This window comes from Phocoena phocoena, chromosome 3, assembly GCF_963924675.1.
Source record: "Phocoena phocoena chromosome 3, mPhoPho1.1, whole genome shotgun sequence".
NCBI lineage: Eukaryota > Metazoa > Chordata > Mammalia > Artiodactyla > Phocoenidae > Phocoena > Phocoena phocoena.
The window spans coordinates 131,424,266-131,448,562 of record NC_089221.1 but is presented as its reverse complement, the minus strand read 5'-3'; the positions used below and the strand labels follow the sequence as shown (position 1 = coordinate 131,448,562).

The 24,297-nt window shown below is 37.8% G+C and overlaps 1 protein-coding gene across 2 annotated transcripts in view; it reads right to left on the bottom strand.

Moving 5' to 3' along the window:
* Positions 1–10,692: 10,692 nt before the first annotated feature.
* The window catches only part of MRPL22 (mitochondrial ribosomal protein L22), a 36,009-nt gene continuing 22,404 nt past the window's right edge, over positions 10,693–24,297 (bottom strand). The window contains exons 3-7 of one of the 2 annotated variants that reach the window (XM_065874909.1): positions 23,247–23,364; positions 19,039–19,104; positions 18,160–18,237; positions 17,118–17,187; positions 10,693–10,989 (exon numbers count right to left, since the gene is read on the bottom strand). In XM_065874909.1, the coding sequence (XP_065730981.1) occupies positions 10,778–10,989; positions 17,118–17,187; positions 18,160–18,237; positions 19,039–19,104; positions 23,247–23,364 (544 nt within the window). In that variant the 3' untranslated portion in view covers positions 10,693–10,777. Of the gene's footprint in view, positions 10,990–17,117; positions 17,188–18,159; positions 18,238–19,038; positions 19,105–23,246; positions 23,383–24,297 lie in introns of both variants that reach the window. The other variant, XM_065874908.1, reaches the window with a different exon arrangement.

Sequence of the window (24,297 nt, the reverse complement as noted above, 5' to 3'; positions counted from 1 at the left end):
TCCAAAAGAAAATTCTTTCTCAAGGACACACTCCTTTTATCTCTTGATAATCACTATCCTGTTTCAGTCTTCACTTCCTTGTTTTACTTTATGCTTTGCTCTCGTATGTATTCATCACCTATCTTTTCTGCATATTTTTAAGTTTCTAATGGTTTGATTTTTTTTTCACTCTTATTTATAATCCATTTGGAATTTATCTTATCATACGATGTGAGGAATCAAAAGTTAATTTTCCACAAATGGTTTATCAATTTTTTCAGCACTGTTTAGCATAATACTTTCTTCCTGAATCAGTTTTTTAAAGTCAGATCTCTCAAGATGTAATTCATCCTCTTTAAGATTATAATGCCATGAATTCTGACAAATACATAATGCGTAGTCACAGCAATCAAGACATATAGATGGAGGATTTCCATCATCCCAGAAAGTTTGCTTGTGCCCTTTTGTAGTCAATTCCCCATCCCCACCTGCCAGCTCCTGGAAACCACTGATCTGTTCTCTGTCCATACAGTTTTGCCTTTTCCTGAATGTCAACTGAATATAATTATACAATGTATATAGCCTTTTTTTTTCCCCAATGTTTTATCCAGCCTTTTGAGTCTGGCTTTTTCACTTACCGTATGCTTTTGAGATTCATCCATCTTATTGATGAGAAGTATTCCATTGTAGGGACGTACCACAATTTATAGATTCAATCTTCCAGCATTAAGTATAATGGTAGCCATAGGGTTTTTGTAGATGTCCTTTATCAAATTGAGGAAGTTCTAGTTTGCTGAGTTTTTATCATAAATGGATGTTCAATGTTATCAAGTGCTTTTCATGCAGATATTAAGCAACACATCTTGGTCCATCTGCCCTGGGAGTAATAGACTCTGCCACTCCAGAGACTTGAGGTTGTAGTCTACTGTCCAGGGAAAATTGTCCAGGTTAGTAGGCAGGGCCTTGGGCCTCACATCCACTGATCACTTTGAACCCTGTGGGTAACTGAGTTTGCTGCCCTACCCACAGTAGCTTAGAGCTTTTGATCCCTAAAGGAGGAGAATCCAGGGACGCCAATGGCATTTTGTGTCCCCAACATCCATTGATTGCCTCCCTCTGCCTGGACCTCAGAGGTGGGCTCAAGAGGGCCAGCCTCCTGCCCTGCTCCCAATATTTCTTGTGAGCACCTGGTGGAAGTCTGTGGAAGAGAGTTTGTAGCTGAGTGGAAACTCCTCTTCTACCTCAGCTTTCCCAGATTTACACACTCACCCACACATGGATTTTGTGTTCTAATTTAGCTGATTTCTTCTCCCCACGTGGATAGTGGCTGTGCCTCTCCTCCCCATGCTCTGCCAGAATGCAGACAGTTGTGAAGCCCATTTCTCCTCGGAGGGGCTTGTCTCTCTTCCGAATGAGGTTACTTGGTTGCCTCACAACCTCATCTTTCTCATGAGCTCAACAAAAGTAACGATTTTGTAGTTTATCTGTCATTTTCTCATTATTAGGACAGAAGCGATGTGCTTAGCAGCTTTCTGTAACTTAAGCAGAAATATAAGAACATTTCAATTCCACCTTTATCCTAAACCATACGGATATACTTGAGCCTGTTTGGCGGGCTATTTTTACTCTTACACAAGAATCATGCTACTTTTATAATAAATCTTTCTTTCTAGCAGTGTAAGTCACCTCTCAATCTTCTAAAAATTCTTCAGCCTTTTATTAAGCTTCCCAGGTGACCTTAGGATTATATTGTCTAGTTAAAAAGAAAAATACTTTTGACATTTTTATTAGAATTGAAATGGCTGAATTATTGAGTTATGCCATCCAAGAATGTGGTATGCCCTACCATTTATTTAAGTCTTGAAGTCTCCCAGGTAAGTTTTACAGCTTTATTTATATGGGTCCCGCATACTTTTCTTATGTCAAGTTTATGCCTAGATATTTTGTTTTAGTCTCTATTTTAATGCCTTTTTAAAATTGTATATCCTGAAGATTATTGATTTAAGGCATAAGCACTGACTTTTGTATACTGATCTTGTAACCAGCTGCCTTACTGAACTCTCCTTACTTCTAATAATTCTTCAGTTGATTTTCTTCGGTTCCTAGGGAGGCAATTATACGCAAGTAATAATTTGTCTCTTCCTTTCCAAAGATTTTTCTCTTATTTCGTTTTATCTTACTGCTTTGACTAAACTTTTGGGAAATTAAATAACCATGGATGGTGGGCATACTTGACTTGTACCTGACTTTGGTGGGAAACTCCAGAGCTTCATCATTAAGTACGATGAAACCTGAGGCAGATACAACAAATTCGCTTACTGAGCAGTCCCTCAAATTCCCTTCCAGCCTGTACTTGAAAAAGAAGAGAAAGGAACAGCCCCTTACATTCAGAAGCTGGCCAGGCACTCAACGCTGTTATTCTCCTTTTGGACGTAAACCAGGTATCTCACAGGATACCAATTCAGACAAGGTCATTCTGAGAACATGATTAAATCATATAAAGCAAGTCCACAACATAATTTTGTCTAAGCACAGACAAAAATAAGGTTGCTGTGCCATCCACAAAATACCAAACATCACCCTCTTTTTGCTTAAATGAGTGACTGTTAATTCTTTATCAATTAATGACACCTGTTTCCTCACCCTAGTCTGCCCTCCCTATGTATAAAATTTGAGATAATCATAGAATTCCCACACACACACTTTCTGATGGCATCCAATACAGAGCAAACCTTAGCTTCCTTAGACTCTCCACAACTCAATCAACCAAAGCCCAAATCCTATAAAGTCACTCAGCCAAAGCCCAAATCCTAATATCCTCTTGCTGAGGATTCCCCATGGTTCCCCACAGTGTGTGTTCTCCCTTGCTGCAACAATAAACCTGACTTTTTCAACTATAATTGTGATCATGGTGGTCTCTGGCTGCAGGACATTGACATGTTTTAAGAGGCCAGAAAACTAGAAAGTACATTTCTATACTCCTTTATAGCTAAGGTTCAGTCCTATGACATTTCTGCCAGTCACCGATACCCATGCTTAAATTAGTCTAACAAGATGTTGGAATGGGACACTTGCTACCTTAGTGTGGTGTCTTAGACTGAGGCACCACTGTGATAGGTATCAAGATGCCAAAATGATTGTGAGAGAATCACTTCTAACTCCCAATTATGACTCAAGTTCATCTTTTGATCAATTCTAATCCAGAACCGTACAGAGAAATAGAATGATCCAGCTCATTCCTACAAAGAATTTTAAATTTTTTCTGTATATTTTATGCCCTTGTCTCATACGTATTTTTTCATTTGTATTTCTTTTTAATTGTAGTTGATTTACAAGGTTGTGTTAGTTTCTGGTATACAGCAAAGTGATTCAGATACGTATATATATACACACACACATATACTTTTTCATATTTTTTCCATTATAATTACAAGATATTGAATATAGTTCCCTGTGCTATACAGTAAGACCTGTTATTTACCTATTTTATATATAGTAGTTTGCATATGCTAATCCCAAACTCCTAATTTATCCCTCCCCCACCCCCTTTCCCCTTTGGTAACCCTAATTTTGTTTTCTACGTCTGTGAGTCTGTTACTGTTTTGTAAATCATTTGTGTCATATTTTACACTCCACATAAAAGTGATATCATATGGTATTTGTCTTTCTCCTTCTGACTTACTTTACTATGATAATCTCTAGGTCTATCCATATTGCTGCAAATGGCATTATTTCATTCTTTTTTATGGCTGAGTAGTATTCCATTGTGTGTGTGTGTGTGTGTGTGTGTGTGTGTGTGTGTGTGTGTGTGTGTGTATATATATATACACACACACACCACATCTTTATCCATTCACCTACTGACAGATATTTAGGTCACTTCCGTGTCTTGGCTATTTGTATCATTTGTATTTCTTATTGGACTTACAAGATCTGTCCATTTCAATGATTCTTTCCCCCAAAGAACCAAGAATTAGGAGTGTTTTATTATCAAGTAGATTATGCTTAAACTTTCTTTTTAAGAACAAATTTCTGGTTTTAGGGCAGTATTTTTAAAAGTGACCTACCTAGGGCTTCCCTGGTGGCGCAGTGGTTAAGAATCCACCTGCCAATGCAGGGTACATGGGTTCGAGCCCTGGCCAAGGAAGGTCCCACATACCCCAGAGCAACTAAGCCCATGCGCCACAACTACTGAGCCTGTGCTCTAGAGCCCGTGAGCCACAACTACTGAGCCCACATGCCGCAACTACTGAAGCCCGTGCACCTAGAGCCCGTGCTTTGCAACAAAAGAAGCCACCGCGATAAGAAGCCTGCACATCGCAACAAAGAGTAGCCCCCGCTCATCACTAGAGAAAGCCCACGCACAGCAACAAAGACCCAATGCAGCCAAAAATAAAAATAATTTTTTTAAAGTGGTCTATATAATTCTTACTTGAGATAATGTGAGGTCTTCTTTGTAAATCAATTTTACAATTGTAGAATCAATTTAGAGTCTACAACTGTAGAATCTAAAATTTGTAGAATCAATTATACCAATTGTTATGGACATTTGAAAAGGATAGGTATTCTCCTTAAGAGTACAAAGTTTGAAATACTTATCACAGCTGTTAGTATGTAGCAAACTACCTCAAATTTCAGTGGCTTAAACAATAAGAACTTACTAATTTCTTCATGAGTCTGTAGGTCAGTTTGTGGTGGTTTACCTGTTCTCACCTGGGCTCATTCATGCTTCTGTCATCAGTTTTTCCTGCACCTGCAGCTGTGCTGATGTCTGCTGGGCTCTCTCGTGTTTTGTGGTTGGCTGCCTGTAAGCTCGGCCCACATCTCTCTTCCACGTGGTCTCTCGTCCTTGAGCAGATCAGCCTGGGCTTGTTTACATGGAGAAGCAGAGGTCCAAGAAAGAAAGAGGAAGCAAACAGGGCCAAGGCTGAAAACCTGCAAACTGTCACTTCTGCCACTTTCTATTACAAAGTAAGCCCAGATTCAAGAGGTCAGAAGACACTCCACCTCATAATAAGAGGCACTGCAAAGTCACACTGCAAAGAGCATGGATATAGAAAGAGTCAAGAACTGTGGCCAGAGAAAATGAACTTAAATCATTTCTTATGCTGGGGTCTACTATGGAAACTTGGAACTTTTCGATGACCTTCAGGAGGTTTAGAAATGGTTTCACATTGACTGCAGAATGTATTCCTCCATATGCGCATTAAACAACGCTTTTAGGTTCATTTATGTCTTTTCCTTAAATTCCACTTTGTGATATTAATATTGCCATCCCTTACTTTCCAGAGTGGAATTTTTATGTCTCCTTGAGCCATAAGTGAAAATAAAAATTCATTCAAGTCCCTATTGGACAAACACAAAAAATATTTTACTTGAGTGCACAAGTATGATTCATTTCCCAATATTTTCTCTTTGATCCAATGTATTTGTGATTCCATACAGATAAATCCTAAGTTATGTACTAACATAACTCAGAGTAGGCTGGTTTGCTTAAGAATAAAGGCTAGAACCTCTCTTATATAGATATCTGACCCTAGACAGTTATATCAGAGACAGTGGGTTAAGAAGAGGTGCCTATTCTTAGAAGTGTTAATAATGTCATCTACATAGACAAAACTACATTGTTTTGTCCTGCTTTAGAATCTTTCTGGAAGCTCACCTACGCCAAAACATTTCCTGTTTTAAACCCACACATGTGATTGAGCTCTTCTTAATCAACTAAAATTGTAATTACAACCTCTGCAATAAAATGAAATGACTGGAAAAAATCTAATCGTTTTCATCACATAGAAAAACATATCCCTTTTATTTTGCAATGTTTGCAGTATACTCACTTTGCATGCCTTTCCCCTCAGTGTTAGCTGGAGCCTCATAAAGTTTAGTAACTCTGAGTCAGCTCCAAAGACAGTATATTCCCCATCCACATCACACATCCCACATCTTATTTCTGGAAGGATGAAGTGGTCCTAACATTTATAGAGTTGAAAACAAAACCCAAGTCGGCATTCTGACAACATAACCCTTTACTGATCCATATAACCTTTGTCATTTTACCCTTTCCCTCACTGTATCTTTAAGAAGATAAACTTGCCCAAAAATCCAATGACTGTTTTCCAGGGCACCCTGATGTCTGCTCCCATAGGCCCATGTCCCTCTGCTTTCGTAACACTCAACACAGTGAAGACTTGTAATTAGTGATTTACTGAATTACTCTGCCTTTCCCAGCAGAGTGTGAGCTCCAGGAGCAAGGGCTGATTCCTCTTTCACTGTCTGTATCCTCAGCACCAGGCATATGATGGTTGCCCAATAAATTATGTTGAGTTAAAGAAAACAAAAGCTAACCTTTAAAAAAAAAAATCTATCATATGGTAGCAGTCGGGGTGATGGTTACCTTTGGATAGGTGGGTAGTGACTGGGAAGGGGTATGAAGGGGACTCAGGGTTGCTATCACATTCTATTTCTTCACCTGTTTACCTGGGCACGTTCACCACTTGATCAATTATTTAGCTAAACTTATGATCAGTGCACTTCCTGAATGTGCTACACACCAACTAAAAAAGTTTAAATCTATCATAATTCTCTGACAAAGAAAGAAGGAAATCACAAGCGTTCAGATATTGCCATTAAAGAATAATTAAGACATTAGTTTCTGAACCATGTAAAGTTAATTTTAAGTGGGGACCAAAATGTTCATTTATGTTAGAAAGTGCACTCTCAGCCACGGAAACTAACCAGACGGACTTAGCAACAGTCGCAATGGGAAAGATTCATTGAGAAAAAATATATATACAGTGCTTAAAACAGTGCTAGGTACCCAGTGCTGCATGTTAGCAATTAGTACACTTTAACCAGAAGCAGCTCCAAATAAAGGCTGAATCTTAGATCACAAGCAAACTTTCTTCATTAGAATCTAAGATCTGTTTAGTCCTTAACTCTTTCAAAACAGCTTTAACAGCCTGATGAAGCAGCAACCTCATTTACGTAACTTCTAGTTACGGAGTCCACATCACCACCTGGCATGTTTTAGTCACACCCGAGGAAGTCAAAACTCACGGAGCATCTGCACTGAAAGAGAGCCCAGAGACCCTCTGGCCCCGTGATTCTCTAGCCACACATCACTGGGGCATTCGTTACAAGTGCAAACCCCCTGGTCTCCCACACCAGGTCCTGACTCACTAAGTCTGAGATAGGGCCCAGGGATTTGGATCTTTTAACAAGTCCTTCAGGTGATTCTGAAGAAGGTGGTCTACAGACAACACTGAGCCTCTTATCTTCTAGATGAATGAAATGGAGGCCAGGGAGGGAGGAGACCTGCCCAAAGTCGTCTTCTGGTTAATGAGTATGCCAGGACTAGAATAAAGTTCCCTTTCCACCACTCCAGTGTTATTTCCATGATTCCACGCTATAATAGCTTAGGATCCAGAATCTGCCCTAAACCTCAGTGGCTTACTCCACTGAGCTCTTTGCCTTTTTACCCACACATTAAGGTAACTGCAGAGGCCCAGAAAATACCTGTATATTCACTAGGTATGCAGAACCAGGTACTTAAACCTAGAGTTTAAATCATAGCTCCAATATTCACAAACTGTGTGACCCTGAGACAGTTATTTGTAAAATATAGCATGGAACATGTCAAATAATGAGGTCCCAGTAAATAGTATCTATAATTAATGCCATCTTAAAACATGGCACTAAAGCTACATTCTTCATTTGACTAGAGGGATATTCTCAAAGTACAGTCCCCTACAACAGAATCACCTGGAAGTGCTTGTTTAAAACAGATTTCTAGTGAATCAGAATCTCTTGGGAGAAACCCATAAGAAGTCTGCATTAATAAGCAAGCACCCCAAGTTCTTCCTCTACATACAAACGTTTGAGAAACACCGGACTAGGGCTGTGGAAAGAGTGCCTCTTGTCAATGAAAACATGTGTATCAACGAGAATCAGGTAGTGCTGAACACTCTTAACAATTTTCTGCTAACAAGAGGGAAGTGAGTGCCACCTACTGCCTTACTTTTATTTTTTATTATCATTATTTTATTTATTTTTGGCTGCGCTGGGTCTTCATTGCTGCGCATGGGCTTTCTCTAGTTGCGGTGAGCAGGGGCTAATCTTCGTTGCAGTGTGCGGGCTTCTCATTGCGGTGGCTTCTCTTGTTGCAGAGCACAGGCTCCAGGCACACGAGCTTCTGTAGTTGTGGCACGCGGGCTCAACGGTTGTGGCTCACGGAATCTAGAGCACAGGCTCAGTAGTTGTGGTGCATGGGCTTAGTTGCTCCGCAGCCTATGGGATCTTCCCGGACCAGGGCTCAAACCTGTGTCCCCTGCACTGGCAGGCTGATTCTTAACCACTGTGCCACCAGAGAAGTCCTGTGCATTAATTTTGTATCCTGCAACCTTACCAATTCACTGATTAGTACTAGTAGTTTTCTGGTGGCATCTTTAGGATTTTCTATGTATAGTATGTCATGGGCAAACAGTGACAGTTTTACTACTTCTTCTCCAATTTGTATTCCTTTTATTTCTTTTTCTTCTCTGACTGCTGTGGCTAGGACTTCCAATACTACGTTGAATAATAGTGGCAAGAGTGGACATCCTTGTCTTGTTCCTGATCTTAGAGGAAATGCTTTCAGTTTTTCACCATTGAGAATGATGTTTGCTGTGGGTTTGTCATATATGGCTTTTATTATGTTGAGCTAGGTTCCCTCTAAGCCCACTTTCTGGAGACTTTTATAAGTGGGTGTTGAATTTTGTCAAAAGCTTTTTCTGCATCAATTGAGATGATCACATGGTTTTTATCCTTTAATTTGTTAATATGGTGTATCACATTGATCGTTTTGCATATACTGAAGGATCCTTGCATCCCTGGGATAAATCCCACTTGGTCATGGTGTATGATCCTTTTAATGTATTGTCGGATTCTGTTTGCTAGTATTTTGTTGAGGATTTTTGCATCTGTGTTCGTCAATGATATTGATCTATAATTTTCTTTTTTGTGATATCTTTGTCTGGTTTGGGCATCAGGGTGATGATGGTGGCCTTGTAAAACAAGTTTGGGAGTGTTCCTCACTCTGCAAATTTTTGGAAGAGTTTGAGAAGGACTGGTGTTAAGTCTTCTCTAAATGTTTGATAGAATTCGCCTGTGAAGCCATCTGGTCCTGGGCTTCTGTTTGTTGGAAGATTTTTAATTAAAGTTTCAATTTCATCACCTGTGATTGGTCTGTTTATATTTTCTAATTCTTCCTTATTCAATCTTGGAAGGTTGTACTTTTCCAAAAATTTGTCCATTTCTTCCAAGTTGTCCATTTTATTGGCATAGAGTTGCTTGTAGTAGAGTCTCTTAGGATGCTTTGTATTTCTGTGGTGTCTGTTGTAACTTCTCCTTTTTCATTTCTAATTCTATTGATTTGCATCCTCTCCCTTTTTTTCTTGATGAGTCTGGCTAAAGCTTTATTCATTTTGTTTATCTTCTCAAAGAACCAGCTTTTAGTTGTATTGATCTTTGCTACTGTTTTCTTTGTTTCTATTTCATTTATTTCTGCTCTGATCTTTATGATTTCTTTCCTCCTACTAACTTTGGGTTTTCTTTGTTCTTTTTCTAGTTGCTTTAAGTGTAAGGTTATATTGTTTATTTGAGATCTTTCTTGTTTCTTGAGGTGAGCTTGAATTGCTATGAACTTCCCTCTTAGAACTGCTTTTGCTGTGTCCCATAGGTTTTGGATCGTCGTGTTTTTGTTGTCATTTGTTTCTAGGTATTTTTTGATTTCCTCTTTGATTTCTTCAGTGATCTCTTGGTTATTTAGCAGCACTGTTTAGCCTCCATGTATTTGTGTTTTTTACTTTTTTTTTTCCCTGTACCTGATTTCTAATCTCACAGTGTTGTGGTCAGAAAAGATGCTTGATACAATTTCAATTTTCTTAAATTTTCCAAGGCTCGATTTGTGACCCAAGATGTGATCTATTCTGGAGAATGTTCCATGTGCACTTGAAAAGAAAGTGTATTCTTCCGCTTTCAGGTGGAATGTCCTAAAAATATCAATTATTTTAGAATGCAAGCCTGCGACTGGTTCAACTCCTTTCTCCATTAATTTGAATGCACTCTGAAAAATGAATCAATCCTAAACAAGACAACCAAGCAATAGAAAGCATTGTTGGTAGGAGACATAAAATAGTCATTATTTAAGTAAAATAAAACTTTCTAAGTTAAATGGTTTTTGGAATTTTAGATTAATATATCTAATAAACTCCTGTAATTTCAAGTTACTGCTAAATCAGTAAAGGAAAATATAATCCCTCATCCACTGGCCTATGCCAACAGTGAAAGGAAAAACTGAACTATAGAATGCCCTAAAATATTGCACTGAAACAATGTGCAGGGATGCTCCCGTCCACCACCCCCTCCCCCAGTTCCAGGAGAAAAATCAAGTGAAATAGTAAGGACAAGTTTTCTTATCCTATAACTTTCTACTCAAGGCCAGTATCAAAAGTACCACCTGCAGGGCACAAGCTAGAAAGCTAACATTGCCTTCAAACATCACTTCAAAAAGCCTTCTGAATTACATAGTCTGTCACTATGTTTAAAGCTGATTTCTCCTTCCTAGTTGCAAATACATAAAATATACCCAGAGGCTCAAGAGAGATGGGCAGAGCTTTATAAATATTCATGTAAAACTAGCAGTTGTACTTCATATTTCAATAATTCAATGACAAATCATAAAAAGCATCTGTCTTTAATTTTTGTTGGTTTTAGGAAATGAATGGTAAAATATATACACTGTGGAGTCTTAATACCCCCATCATAGAGTGTGAATGATGGTCCGGTTGCGAAGCTCCTGGATATACTCTTTGGCATGGGCGACTGCTGTCTTTGGTGCCTCAGGTGGAGGTGGAGGGCCTTCCACCAACTTCACAAAATAATGGCAAAAAACCTTCTCCATAATCCCAAAGCGACCTCTGCCGTGGTATCGGATGCGTTTCAGGTACTGGCCTCGCCCTGAGGTGGACTGAGCTAGACAGAGAAGAAAAAGAAAATTATAGGAAACAACTGTATCCACAAGATTACAGCTTGATCAGCTGAGCAATTTCTGCCCTTTCCTCAACTGGATTCTAAGACTACATGAGCTCACAGGCTGGCTACAGCAGGTTTGTCTCAAGACAAGTATCTCCTGAGTCCTTCCTTACTAAGGACCAGGCTCTACTCCAGGTGCTGCAGAAATGGGAGTGAACAAGAATAGCAAGGGCCCTGGCTCTGTGCAGTGCACACTCTAGAGGAGAAAGAGAGAAAATAAACATGATCATTTTAGTTAGTGACAAGTGCTACGAATAAAGAAAACAGTGATGTGACAGAGACTGATGGGGTGCTGGGAGGCAACTTGAGACTGGGGGGTGTCAGGAAGCATCCTTGAGGAAGAGACATTTGATCCAAGACCAGAATGAATCATTCATGCAAATATCTAGGGGCAAGGTGTTCCAAGAAGAGGGAACAGCAAGTGCAAAGGCCCAATGGTAGGAACATGCTTGGCTTGGTTCAGGAACAGAACCTGCTGAAGCATAGTAAGCAAGGGAAAGAGTGATAACAAACAAGGGGACGGGATCAGAAATGAAGGCAAGATTACACAGAGCCCTGGAGGCTGAGGGATGACGTTCTGATTTTATTCTAACTGTATTATATTCTAACTGTTCCTTTGGAACCAATGATTCCCAAATGCTGTCTTCAGGCTACAACATCAAACTAACTTAGGGAACATATTTAAAATGCTGACGCTGAGATCCCATCTCTAGATACTCTATATTTGGAGTGGGCTTTGAAAATTAAATCCTGAGCAAACAACACTCCCCCACACCCCAAGCAATTCTGATTCATAGCCAGGTTTAGGAACTCCTGTATCACATCTGTCCCCTCATCTCCCCTCCCCCATTCAACATGTCAAAGTTTGACCCTGCAAAATTTGAAGAAACCTCTTAAACAGCACAAGAAGAAATCTGTTCACCTGTTCACCCACAGTAAATCAGGGTAGTAATTACCTTCTACCACCTTCTGAACTTACTTAGTCTCACGTTTTCAGTTAATTTAATAAGCCTTTTAAAAAGGCAAAATCTATAGCATATGTAGCAAATTAATTCACTTCAATACTCACCATTCTTTTACTGTGACAGAACTTTATATTGCAGGGACCATATCAAAGTATGTGCTCCACAACCCTCTAACTACAAACCTCTCATGAAATGGTTTCAGCAGAAGCACCCTAGCTTTGCCAAAGAGAAAGCTAAGGATGAAAGTGATTAAGAAACTGCCTAGGGTCTCAGTGAGATAAGGAGAGAACTACCACCCTTTTATCAACTTCATCTACTGGCACTAAAGAAATGAATTTAAGAATTTCCAAAGATGGGGGTGGGGGGCAGGTGGGTGAAATGGGTGAAGGGAGTCAAAAGGTACAAACTTCCAGTGATAAAATAAATAAGCCATGGGGATGTAATGTACAGCACGGTGACTATATTCAATAATACCGTATTGCATATTTAAAAGTTGTTAAGACAATAGATCTTAAAAGTTCCCATCACAAGAAAAAAAATTCTGTAACTATGTATGGTGACAGATGTTAACTAGACTTGTAATCACTTTGCAATACTGAATCATTCAGTTGTACACCTGAAAGTAATATAATGTTATACATCAATTATACCTCAATTTTTTAAAAAATTTAATTTTTCCACAGAAAAAGCAGCATTACACAAATCACTTTATAATAAAGTACTACCAGGTGCCCTGAATCCACTTGTCAGGAGGAATCCTACAAACAAAAACAGTGACACTGGGAAGAGTGTAGAAACTTCTAAAAAGATTTTACAAACATGATAGCTAATTTTATCCAAAACTGCTACTCTACCCAACTTGAGCACCAATTTCCAAATACCCAGAGAATAAGGAATACTACTCCAGTGAAGGAAATATCAAAATTAGCTAACTGTGCAGGACTACATAATCTATCAAAACACAATGATCAACCCTATGAGGGTCTATGTGAACTACCATTTTCCTTCCATCTCTCCCAAAATACAGAAGAGAAGACACTCAATACCTGCTAAATGCCAGTTATGATTTCCTCCTTAATCCATAAAATATCATCTGCTTACCTTTATGCAAATAATGCCATCCCTTCTTTATGTCAAAACAAAAACATTAATTCTTCCGAAACACCAGGATTCTTTAACACTCTGGAATGGGAATACCCAACACAGCCACTCGGACATCTGAATGAAATCAGGGCTTAGAGTATAAATTCCGAATTGGTTTTTTTTTTTTTTTGGCCGCACCACACAGCATGCAGGATCTTAGTTCCCTGACCAGGGATCGAACCCATGGCCCCTGAATTGGAAGCGTGGAGTCGTTTCAAACTGCTTTAGTACGGAACCATTTCAATTAAATGAAACAATACGTAGATGCCTACTTTCACGTGAATCTGTTAAGAATGAAACATGGGTGAGGGTAAATCCAAAACTGCTGCCATTCATTCACCCAACATATAGAAATTCCAAGTTCCTGCTGGGTGTGAAGCGCCATCCTGGGCTCTAAGGATACAGCAGTGACCAAGAAGCCTTTCTGCTTGTCCCAGGCCCCACCCCTGGAGGCCTCAGAGCACAATTTCAAAACCAATGCTTAGAGTTAATAGTCTTAAAACACTGCCTTAATAACATAAATCTCTTACCCAAAAACTTCCTGTGGTTCCTCGTCAATACTGTTTTAACCAAATGCCACAGCTTGCCATGTTCAGCCCTCTGAAATCTAGGCCATGTTCACCTTTTCAATTTCATCTCCTCTAAGGCAAGCCTCTACTTCCTCTGCACTGTTCTACTCACTGTACCACACACTTACTGCTCATCCCAACCTATGTGCCTTTGCTTAAGTGGTTACCTCACTTTGAAAATTTTTCCTCTTGGACACTCCTTCAGATCCCCAAAAGCGTATCTTTAAAAGCTAAAATTGTCTAGAAAATCTCCATGACTATTTTAACCTATACTGACCTCCTCTTCTCTATTCCAACAATACCATTTACCTGTTACTCTTTTTGGTCCCAAACCATACACTACTTTGTGTACGTGTTCATGTTTCACCTGTAAAAGTTACTTCCTCAACAAAACTTACACTCCTCTTGTATTGTCCCCAAAGTTCATGCCCCATAAGGAACAGAAATGATTTTGAAATACATCTTCTGCTAATTAATATCAGTTTTTTAATACAGATGTCTCTGGTAAATTTGCTCAAATTCTAAAATAAATTTCAAAGTTTTCCAAGTACATACAATACTAATAGTGTACGTGGTTTTGTTCCAACTAGGGAGAACAATTTATGTATTCTTCCAAAGGGCTATTACTGTCAAAGAACAAAACTACTTGTGCTAAATGTTTTAAATTGCTATAAAAGATATACCATCACCTAACTGTGTGTGTGGTATACTCACTGAAGGCACTCAAATACTTTTTGAATGAAAGAAAAAACATAAAGACATCTCAAAAGTGGAAACGACCTTCTAAAGATAATGCCCAAGATAATGCTCTTCTAAAGATAATGCCCAGCAGGTACCATATTTAAAATATTGTCAATATTTCCTATTACTTGTATTTAGGTAAATGAATCTTGACTTAACTTTAGAAACTCTCTCCCTTCCTCCTTCATCATTCTTAGCCCAGAAAACTGATTTACAAAGTCAGTCGTTCACTTTCCCTGAAGTGAACTGCTATAGATGTCATGAATCATGAAGCAGTGACATTTTATTAGTCCATGTCCACTTGTTAAGGCCTGTTCACAGTGTCATTAGTCATCACTGTAAGTCTGAAAAGGAAATGAACTTTCAAAGTCTGTGGTCATGCAACACCAGGTATTAGCTTTAGACTGATGACAAGCATTTGAGGGAATTACCACATAATGAGAACATATGCTACCAAAAAAGCAAGTCCCTTAAAATGCCAGTACTTACTTATTTCAGGGGACTGAAAGAGCTATTGCTGAGCTGAAACAGTAGCCAACAAGTAACTAGTCTTTCAAAGCTCTAAAAGAAGTCTATGGAATAAAATGTCTAGGCCTTTTCAAAGACTGTAAGAAGATAAATCCATTTCCCAGATTTTATAGGTAAGAATGAATAGAACTTACCCAGGCCTCTCCCCTGGGGTTTCAGATTCAGTAAGTCTGTGTGAGGCCTGGGAATCTGTATCTTTAATAAGACCCTCAGACGATTCTTATCAGGGAAGTTTAGCAAATACAGGGATAAAATGCCTAATGTGTCGTGGTCAGATACTTCATCTTCCTGGGGGTACTCATCTCTTTTTCCTTCATAATGGAATTAGGCAACAAAATACTTAGCAAATGAGTTTTTAAAATCATAAGACAAATCCAAAGTTATTAGCCCTACTTAAGAAAAGAGATTTTGACCCAGAACTACATGAACAGAAGGTGTAGGAAGGGCAGGTTTTTCAGCAGAAATGTGCCTAAAGAGACCAATGCATTAAAGGACCATACACATGGGACTGGTTAAGTTGATTTTTGCTTAAAGGCAACATTGGACTTTGCTCCTTCATTTGGGAAGACAGGATTAAGCTCCTCACCCTCTCTCTCAACAGTACTACAACTGTTGAAACATATTTAACACAAATTCCATTTCACTTGCACCTGATTTCCATTATGAAATGTTGCCTATCAGCTAAGAAGCCAATATTCCTATAAAGTTGAAAAAAATTAAATAAATCTGATTTCATATTCAGTCATGGAGCAGGAAAGGTCACCAAGAGGTTTTAAGCAAACGGTCTTGCTCTTTATTTCATCTCTTCCAATGATTCTGGGTCCTTCCAGCATTATTTATTCATGCTGCTCCCAGAAGAAAATGCTTATGATTAATTACTGTGGACTGCATCTTCTGAGTTGCCATTTGATTCCCCTCTGTATAAGAATGTAATTAGTTATACAAGATTCAGCTTTAAAATAAGATATTTCAGTTGAAAATCATAACTCATTTGAATTTCAGAAGCAGGTGTGGTTGCCAGCATCAATTCCAGGTGAGTTGAGGTAAGGTACTAACTAAATCAGAATAAATATCTGCATTAGAGCCGAGGTTATATGACAAAGTGCAGTTTAGATGTTTTTTTAAAATTCTAATTTTTGAAAAACTATAAGGCACAGCTAACTTCCCCCAGAATGATTCAGCCTTTTACCCTCCATCTGGAGAGCAGCAGTTCCCATATTTTGAGTTTAAAATAGCTTTAGGTAAACAGTCCTTCTCATATGCAGGTTTGGCAGACTGAGAAAATTTTGCTTTGACATCAACATCTCTGTTTGATTACAAAACTGCTGAGGTTAGCAGTAATTGCTGCAGGAACTCCAGCCACTGCTCTACTTTACTGTGGTGTTAGGGGAGTGGGGGGAGAGCTTTGTAATAACCATTGATCTCTTTCTAAAAAAGGAGCAGTATGAAGGTATGCTACCAAAAAATCCCTTACATTTGTACAGTGTACCAGGCTTCCCAAAACATATTCCCACACGTTAATTTAATGTGATGTGGAACAAGCATACAAAGCTGAGGTAATGCTTCAGGATGTAATAACAAAGGGGAACCAACACATCTGGGTCATCTGAGCTTTCGAAGGCCCCTTGGCTTTTAGGGTTCAACAGATTTTCCATTCTGGTAATTGAAGACTAACTTATAGGATACCTTTAGGGATTAGGCACCTGGCTTGGCACATTATAAATACATATTTTTTTAAGTCCACCTGTGATCCTTTATATGTCTCCTTTGGGTTGACAAAGAATCCATTTTTTAAAAAATCAGTTACATTCTTCCATAGTTTCACTATGATTAAAGGGCCACTCTATATATCATCTTGATATCCATTATTTAATAATTATCAGCAACAGGTTTCATGATCGCAGTCTCATTATGGAACAGGTAACAATAAAGCAGTAAAGTTAGGACCATTTACAACTGACTAACATTAGCATGCTGAAGGCTGAAGAATAAGCTATTAGCAGCAATTTTCACTAGCAAACACAGTCCAAAGTATTTAGATATCAAAGACTGTTATTAGATGAAGAATTTGGCATCACTGTTGGAAGCCATTTTCCAAAGCTAAGAATATTAAAGATCTTACCTATATATAAATTGGATCTGAACTCCACATTGTGGTCTCTCACTGCCATATCTTGTGCTTCTAAGAGAACCTTAAATAAGGAAAAGAAAGGCATTCATATGGCTGACCTGAACTAAAACAGAATTAAATTTCTCATTTCTTATTGTTATCTCTATGACTGCTAATCACATGCCTTCCTATTGCAGTCAATTTTAAAAAGAGAATATCAAATTATAACAGTACTAAGGAAAAGGGATACAGTGAGCTTTCCTTCCTCAGACAAGAATTGCAAATGCAAAGAACACAGTCCAGGTCCTGCTAAGTTTTAAATAGAATGTGTAAGCTGTAAAGGAGGAGATAATAACACTTGCAGCAGTACCCTTGGTAATGGGCATTATGGCTTTGATTCATAGACTTGTCAAGTTCAAGAAGCTCAAGGGCTAAATCTTATTGAAAATTCTTAAACTCAGCTTCCTGAAACAAAAACACTCATGTGCCTAGAATGAGTCAGCACAAATATCAACAGTCATGTGCACCCAGTGAATCAGCTACATTTAGAGCTAGAAGTGTCTTTAGAGATCATCCAATCCAACCCCACCTAGTTTACAAGTGAGAAAAATGGAACCAGACAAGTGTCTTGCCCAAAATCACAACAGAAACTGTCAGAGAAAAGATAAGACTCCAACTCCCCTGAGTCCCAGTACAGTGCTCTTTCCACTCAACTAGTTATAAAATCCCAAGCTCTCAGTTGTGGAACTTACAAAAAACAAAATCTTTATAAAGTTTATCAAGCCCCCAATCATTAAAAATAAGATGTATCACTTCACTTCACAGACAGATCATAAAACATAAATCACTATCTGGTGCAAATAAAAGCATCTAGGAAAAAAAAAATACTTAAAGCACAGAACATTCCTAAGGTATAAGGACATTAATAAAACTGAGTCCCCTTTATCTGTATTATATAAACTATGCATTTACACTAGCGAATTCAGGATTTAAGCAAAGCTTACTAACACCAGCAAGCCAACTATTCGCTCCCTCCCCACCAATCTTAGTTTACCTCTTTAATTATCTGGGCCCCTTTTTTGTCACTGAATTCCAACTGAGCCAGAGCCTGGTCAATGGACATTCCTCGTATCTAGAATTAAAGGGTAACAGACAAGAGAAAATAAACAAATTAGTTTACAAAGTCAGCATTCCCTTTTCAGTGAAAAGTAAAAGTCTTACATAATCCAAATCACTTCTAAAATTAGCTAACTAGTTACACGTTAATTACATCTCAATAAAAGTGGGGAAAAACTTTTTTCATTAATAAAAATAGCTAACTAAACACAGGCAAAAGAGAAGAAAACAAGTTTGAGAAGGGATGCCACCACCCTCTGTAGGTCAAAATCAAACTTAAAATTTTTAACCGCTAAACCTGGATTATAATGGTTTCAATAATAATAAAAGAGAGTGGACATGACAGAGAAAGATCACAGGTTGGCAAGGATCACAGTAGGCACTAAAGGCATCTCCTTCTCCTATAGAAGAAATGTATTACATGGGTATTTGCTGCTTTTGTCTTTTCTCATATATAAATTTCATTTTCGAGGTAAAAAACTTACAAAGGCAACAGTTTTGAAATAGGTTGAATCAACTTTTACAGATACATAAGCTTACTTCCTGGATTCTCTAACTATAGCCAGGTTCTTGATGCCTTTCTTCTAAAGTATCTATATATCCAACATGATTTAGTTTGTCAGGAGGTAAAAATTAAGCAAAATCACCAATCTCTGAACTATCACTTTTGGATTACCTACGAAATGTCTTAAAATGTAATTATATTCCTCACTTTTTGGAAAAAACAGGGCTAGTTTTTTTGCTTTTTTCAAATCCTGGGGTAAAATTTGTAGCTTCTTTCCCTATATATTATGCGGTAATAGTCATTTTAGCTTACCAATTTTGCCAAATACCACATCTTGTCTTTGCTGTACTTTATTTGTCTTCGACAATGGTAGATTTCCTTACAAACAGGAAAAAAAATTAAGCAATTTTATCAAAATGACAGTAAAACACTGTTAATAAAGTTTTTACTTTCTGTGTTTAATGAAATGCTGCCATAAGAAATAAAAACATTATTAAGAATTTGGAAGACTTCCCTGTGGCGCAGTGGTTAAGAATCCACCTGCCAGGGGCTTCCCTGGTGGCGCAGTGGTTGAGAGTCTGCCTGCCAATGCAGGGGAAACGGGTTCGAGCCCTGTTCTGGGAGGATCCCACATGCCGCGGAGCAACTGGGCCCGTGAGCCACAACTACTGAGCCTGCGCATCTGGAGCCTGTGCTCCGCGACAAGAGAGGCCGCGACATTGAGAGGCCCGCGCACCGCGATGAAGAGTGGCCCCCGCTCGCTACAACTAGAGAAAGCCCGCGCACAGAAACGAAGACCCAACACAGCCATAAATAAATAAATAAATTAAAAAAAAAAACAACTAAACACCTGTGTAACTTTAAAAAAAAAAAAAAAAAAAGAATCCACCTGCCAATGCAGGGGACACGGGTTTGAGCCCCGGTCCAGTAAGATCCTACATGCCACAGAGCAACTAAGCCCGCGAGCCACAACTATTGAGCCCGTGTGCCACAACTACTGAAGCCCATACACCTAGAGCCCATGCTCCGCAACAAGAGAAGCCACTGCAATGAGAAGCCCATGAGCCTAGAGCCCATGCTCTGCAACAAGAGAAGCCACTGCAATGAGAAGCCTGCGCACCACATCGAAGAGTAGCCCCCACTCACTGCAACTAGAGAAAGCCCACGTGCAGCAACGAAGACCCAAGGTAGCCATAAATAAATAAATAAATTTATTTATTTTTTAAAAAAAGAATTTGGGGACGCTTTTTCCCTATACAAAGTTATACTTTTCCAAATTCTCACTATGTTATAAAGATTACTAAGGGAAAAACAAACTGTAAAATGGCTAGTTTGTGACAAAGTTTGCAATGCTGCTATACCGAGGAATAGTAAAAGACTTAAACTAAAGTATTTTGAAAACATTTAGCTGGCTAAAAGAACAAAAGAAAAGGTACAAAAAGGTTTCTTGTTAGTGAGGAGAACAATGGCAAAATGGATAAAGTAACTATTTTCGTAAGAAAACCAATATTGTAAGTGTTCAGTCAAGAGCACAGGTTCTAGAATCAGACTACCTCGGTTTGAATCCCAGTTCTACCATTTACCAGCTACTTAACTTCTCTCTGCTTAAGTTTCTTGTTCTTTAAAATGAAGATAATAGTACCTAACACATAAAACTATAATAAGGATTAAAGAAAGCTACCTATATAAAGTAAGTACTTTACAGTGTCTAGCACATGGTAAGATCTTACTAAACGTTAGCTTTTATTGTCTTCTATTTATAGTGGTAGGTATATCCTACTGAATTTTTAAATCAATCATCCATTAAACACTTTATAGTTCACAAAGCACTTTTCATATTTCATATGATCTAACTCTATGAGTTGGGAGAAAAAACACTTTATAAACCTTTTACAAAATGAAAATCAGAGAAATCAAGTGACTTGTGCAAGATAGCAAAGTTTGTAAGCTAGTGCCACACAGGGAAGTATGTGAAGGGCTTAATACAATGTCTGGCAGGTGTATCTTTAAAGTTCCCCTCATGACTCTAAAACCCACATTCTTCCTACTATTATACCATAATGCCACTTAAAAAAAAATTAGAAAACATTTTTCAAGGCAAATAAAAGCAGAGAAACCTCAAAACTTTCTAACATTCTGACTCCTGCTAGAAGTTTACAAATGCCTTAGGATTTTACTCATTGCCCTATCTACTATTACTTAACTACATATTCCAAATTCTGAAGATCAGAATGAGATAGAATAGTAAATATTATCTGGCCTTCCTCTAAATGAGATAAAACTAATTTTTAAAATGTTTGCAGGTAGCAGATTGGAAAGCCTAAGGGACACTGCAAATAATGGCACAGTGTATCAACTATGTGGCTAGGTGAGGAAATTATTCCCTGTTAATAAGCAAGGTGTTTATAAACAGCACTAATAATTTAGTCATAACAGGTATAACTGCTACACCAAAATCAATTTGCTAAATACTATTTAAAATCAGAAAATGTTAAGGTATTTTCCAAAAGTCTTAATTTGTCCCAGAAAAGGATTATTCCCTCAAACAAAATCTGTGCAAAATAGAGAACTAAATGAGGTTTCTCCAAAGTGCCTATATAAAATCTAACCAAATGTCTTCACACAGGCACTTATGGAAGTATATATTATGCAAAAGTTAACCAAAATAGTTTCAGTAAATTACAATATATAACAAATGATTTAATTGACACTGTTCTTCATTTGCTAGAGTTAGGTAGATCATCTACTGTTAACTATTTGAATTTTGCTATTTAGGATGTATCCTGAAGTGTGTTTAACATCCAAAAAGACTGGTATTTACAAAATACAAAATTTCGCTTTAGATTCTGGACCTGACAAATACTATTATGATTTCTTTATTTCCAGTTAAAGCCAAGTCCAGAGACCTCAAGTAAGAAGTAAAGAAAGCTCATTATAGAAAATATATATATATTTTTAATTTTTACTTTATTTTTGGTTGCATTGGGTCTTCATTGCTGTGCATGGGCTTCCTCTAGTTGCGGCGAGAGGGGGCTACTTTTCGTTGCGGTGCACGGGCTTCTCATAGCGGTGGCTTCTCTTGTTGCAGAGCACAGGCTCTAGGCGCACGGGTTCAGTAGTTGTGGCACATGGGATTAGTTCCACCACGGCATGGGGGAATCTTCCCAGACCAGGGCTTGAACCCATCTCCCCTGCATTGGCAGGCGGATTCTTAACCACTGTGCCACCAGGGAAGTCCCTAGAAAATATTTTATTTATGATATTTGTACAAATGTGTAAATTTTGGTTAATTACAAAATGGAGTCAATGCTTAATAGCAATCAATGCTTAATATTTTATTTATGATATTTTATTTTATGATATTTTATTTATGATATTTGTACAAATGTGTAAATTTTGGTTAATTACAAAATGGAGTCAATGCTTAATAGCACAGATTCTATGACAAATCAAACTTTTAAGCTCTGATGGCACAATAAAATATGAAAGTAAACAACTCATTTGTTTAAGCTATTAAGATCTCTTTTACTTCTTAGTTCCTAATCAGGTAGGAGGTCTTTAAATGAATAAATTAACTCCCCAAAATGAGAAAAAAAAAAAACATAAAACTGTACTAATTCAGACTAATATCTAGATAGCAACTGAATTTTAATAAAATGCATGCTGTCAAGTTCATATAAAAACTAAGCAAATGACATTACTTAGATTATATCGATTATCCAGTAGCCTTAAATCCCAAAGGACCTTAAAAGATGTTTGCTAAACTGAATGATTTATAATTAACACAGTAATCCTATTTCTAAAGTACTTATCACAGTTCATTTTCTTAAGGATTCAAATGTTCCCACCTTGTTTATGCTATTATTACTTACTTAAACTTTTTAAGAGATGTGTATATATCCCACAGAAAATTCATATTAAGCTAGAAATTTGTCTTTTATTTCAGACTAGAGCAATGTCTAGCAATTTGGAGAGGGCAAAAGGATTCTGAGCAACTAAAGATAAGTTAAAGTCTGGAAGGAATAAGGTATCTCTGGAAGGAATCCAATGATTAAATTCAAACCTTAGGTTCAAAGGTTTGTAAATTACAAAAAAAAAAAAAAAAAGGAAGAAAAACCTCACAACCAAGTGTGTCTATACTCAAGTATAAAACATTGGAAAATCACACATATGATTTTAATATTGGCCAATGGCTTAAGCCATTCTTACCAACCCCTCGTGCTCCATTATCAAGCCTCTTGGAGTCAAAAATCAGTCGAAACGTCTCAAGCTATTAGCTCAGTTTTAGAGTTAAGGCTCCTATCCAAGAAGTTAAGTCAAGGCAAATAAGTAAAACAAAGACAATCATTTTAACTACAAAAAAGATAAATCTAGAACATTTTCTGTACCAATTAAAGGATCAAGCAAATTCCTGTATAATTTTTTTCTTTTCTTAACATGGAATAATAAATCACTGCTAGCCACACAAGAGCAAGAGTGCTTTATCAAAATCAAGAGATTAGTTCTACCCACAAACTTACAGCTGGTCTCCGAGGTTCTCCAGGCAGTTGTGGAGGATAAACAATTTTATTCTTCTTCTCCCATTTTCGAGATATTTCAAGAGAAGCACTTGTGTGAATATGTGATTGGGGTAAAATGCTGTGAGATGAAAAAAGCCTGTAAAGCAACAGACATTTAGAATCTTTTCCAAAGCTTATCTATCTTCTGAACCACATCAGCTCCATTTTGATGGCAACTATTTAAGGATCACGAGTGGAAACATTCTAGACATATTTGTTAACAAAGAATCGAGATTACATAAAATACCACAAAGAGCTAGTAGTTTACTGAAGGCTAAGAAGAGTGAAAAGTCAGTAACTCATGTAAGTCAAATAATAAACAGTTATTAACACAAGATTTTAATTGAGGTATAGCTGGTGTAAGTTTCAGGTGTACAGCATAGCGAGCCACAATTTTTAAAGGTTACATTCCATTTACAGTTATTATAAAAGTTTGGCTATGTTCCCTGTGTTGTACAGTATATCCTTGGAGCTTATGTATTTTATACATAGTAGCTTGTACCTCTTAACCTCCTACCCGTTCTGCCCCTCACCTCTTCCCTCTTCCCACTGGTAATCATCACCTTGTTCTCCACATTTCTGTTTCTTTTTTGTTTATATACACTAGTTTATTTTATACTTTAGATTCTACATATAAGTGATATCATACAGTATTTGTCTTTCTCCGTCTGACTTATTTCACTAAGCAGAATACCAACCCAAGTCCATCCACGATGTTGCGAATGGCAGAATTTCATTCCTTTTTATTGTGGTCAATGACTATTGATTCTCTACTGTAAGTCATCTCAGTCCTAAAATAGATTTAAAGGCACAGAGGATCTCTGACATGATCTGTGGAATTCCTCAACTTCCTTGAATAATCAAGACAAATAACATCACTTTCTAATCCTTAAGAAATTAATGCATAAAGGTGGCTTCATTCGCCTCCTGATGTAAAAAGACACCACCCACCATCCATGAAGTAGTCTTTCTGCAAAAACAAACTCGAATTAATCAAGCCTCCAAATTCAAT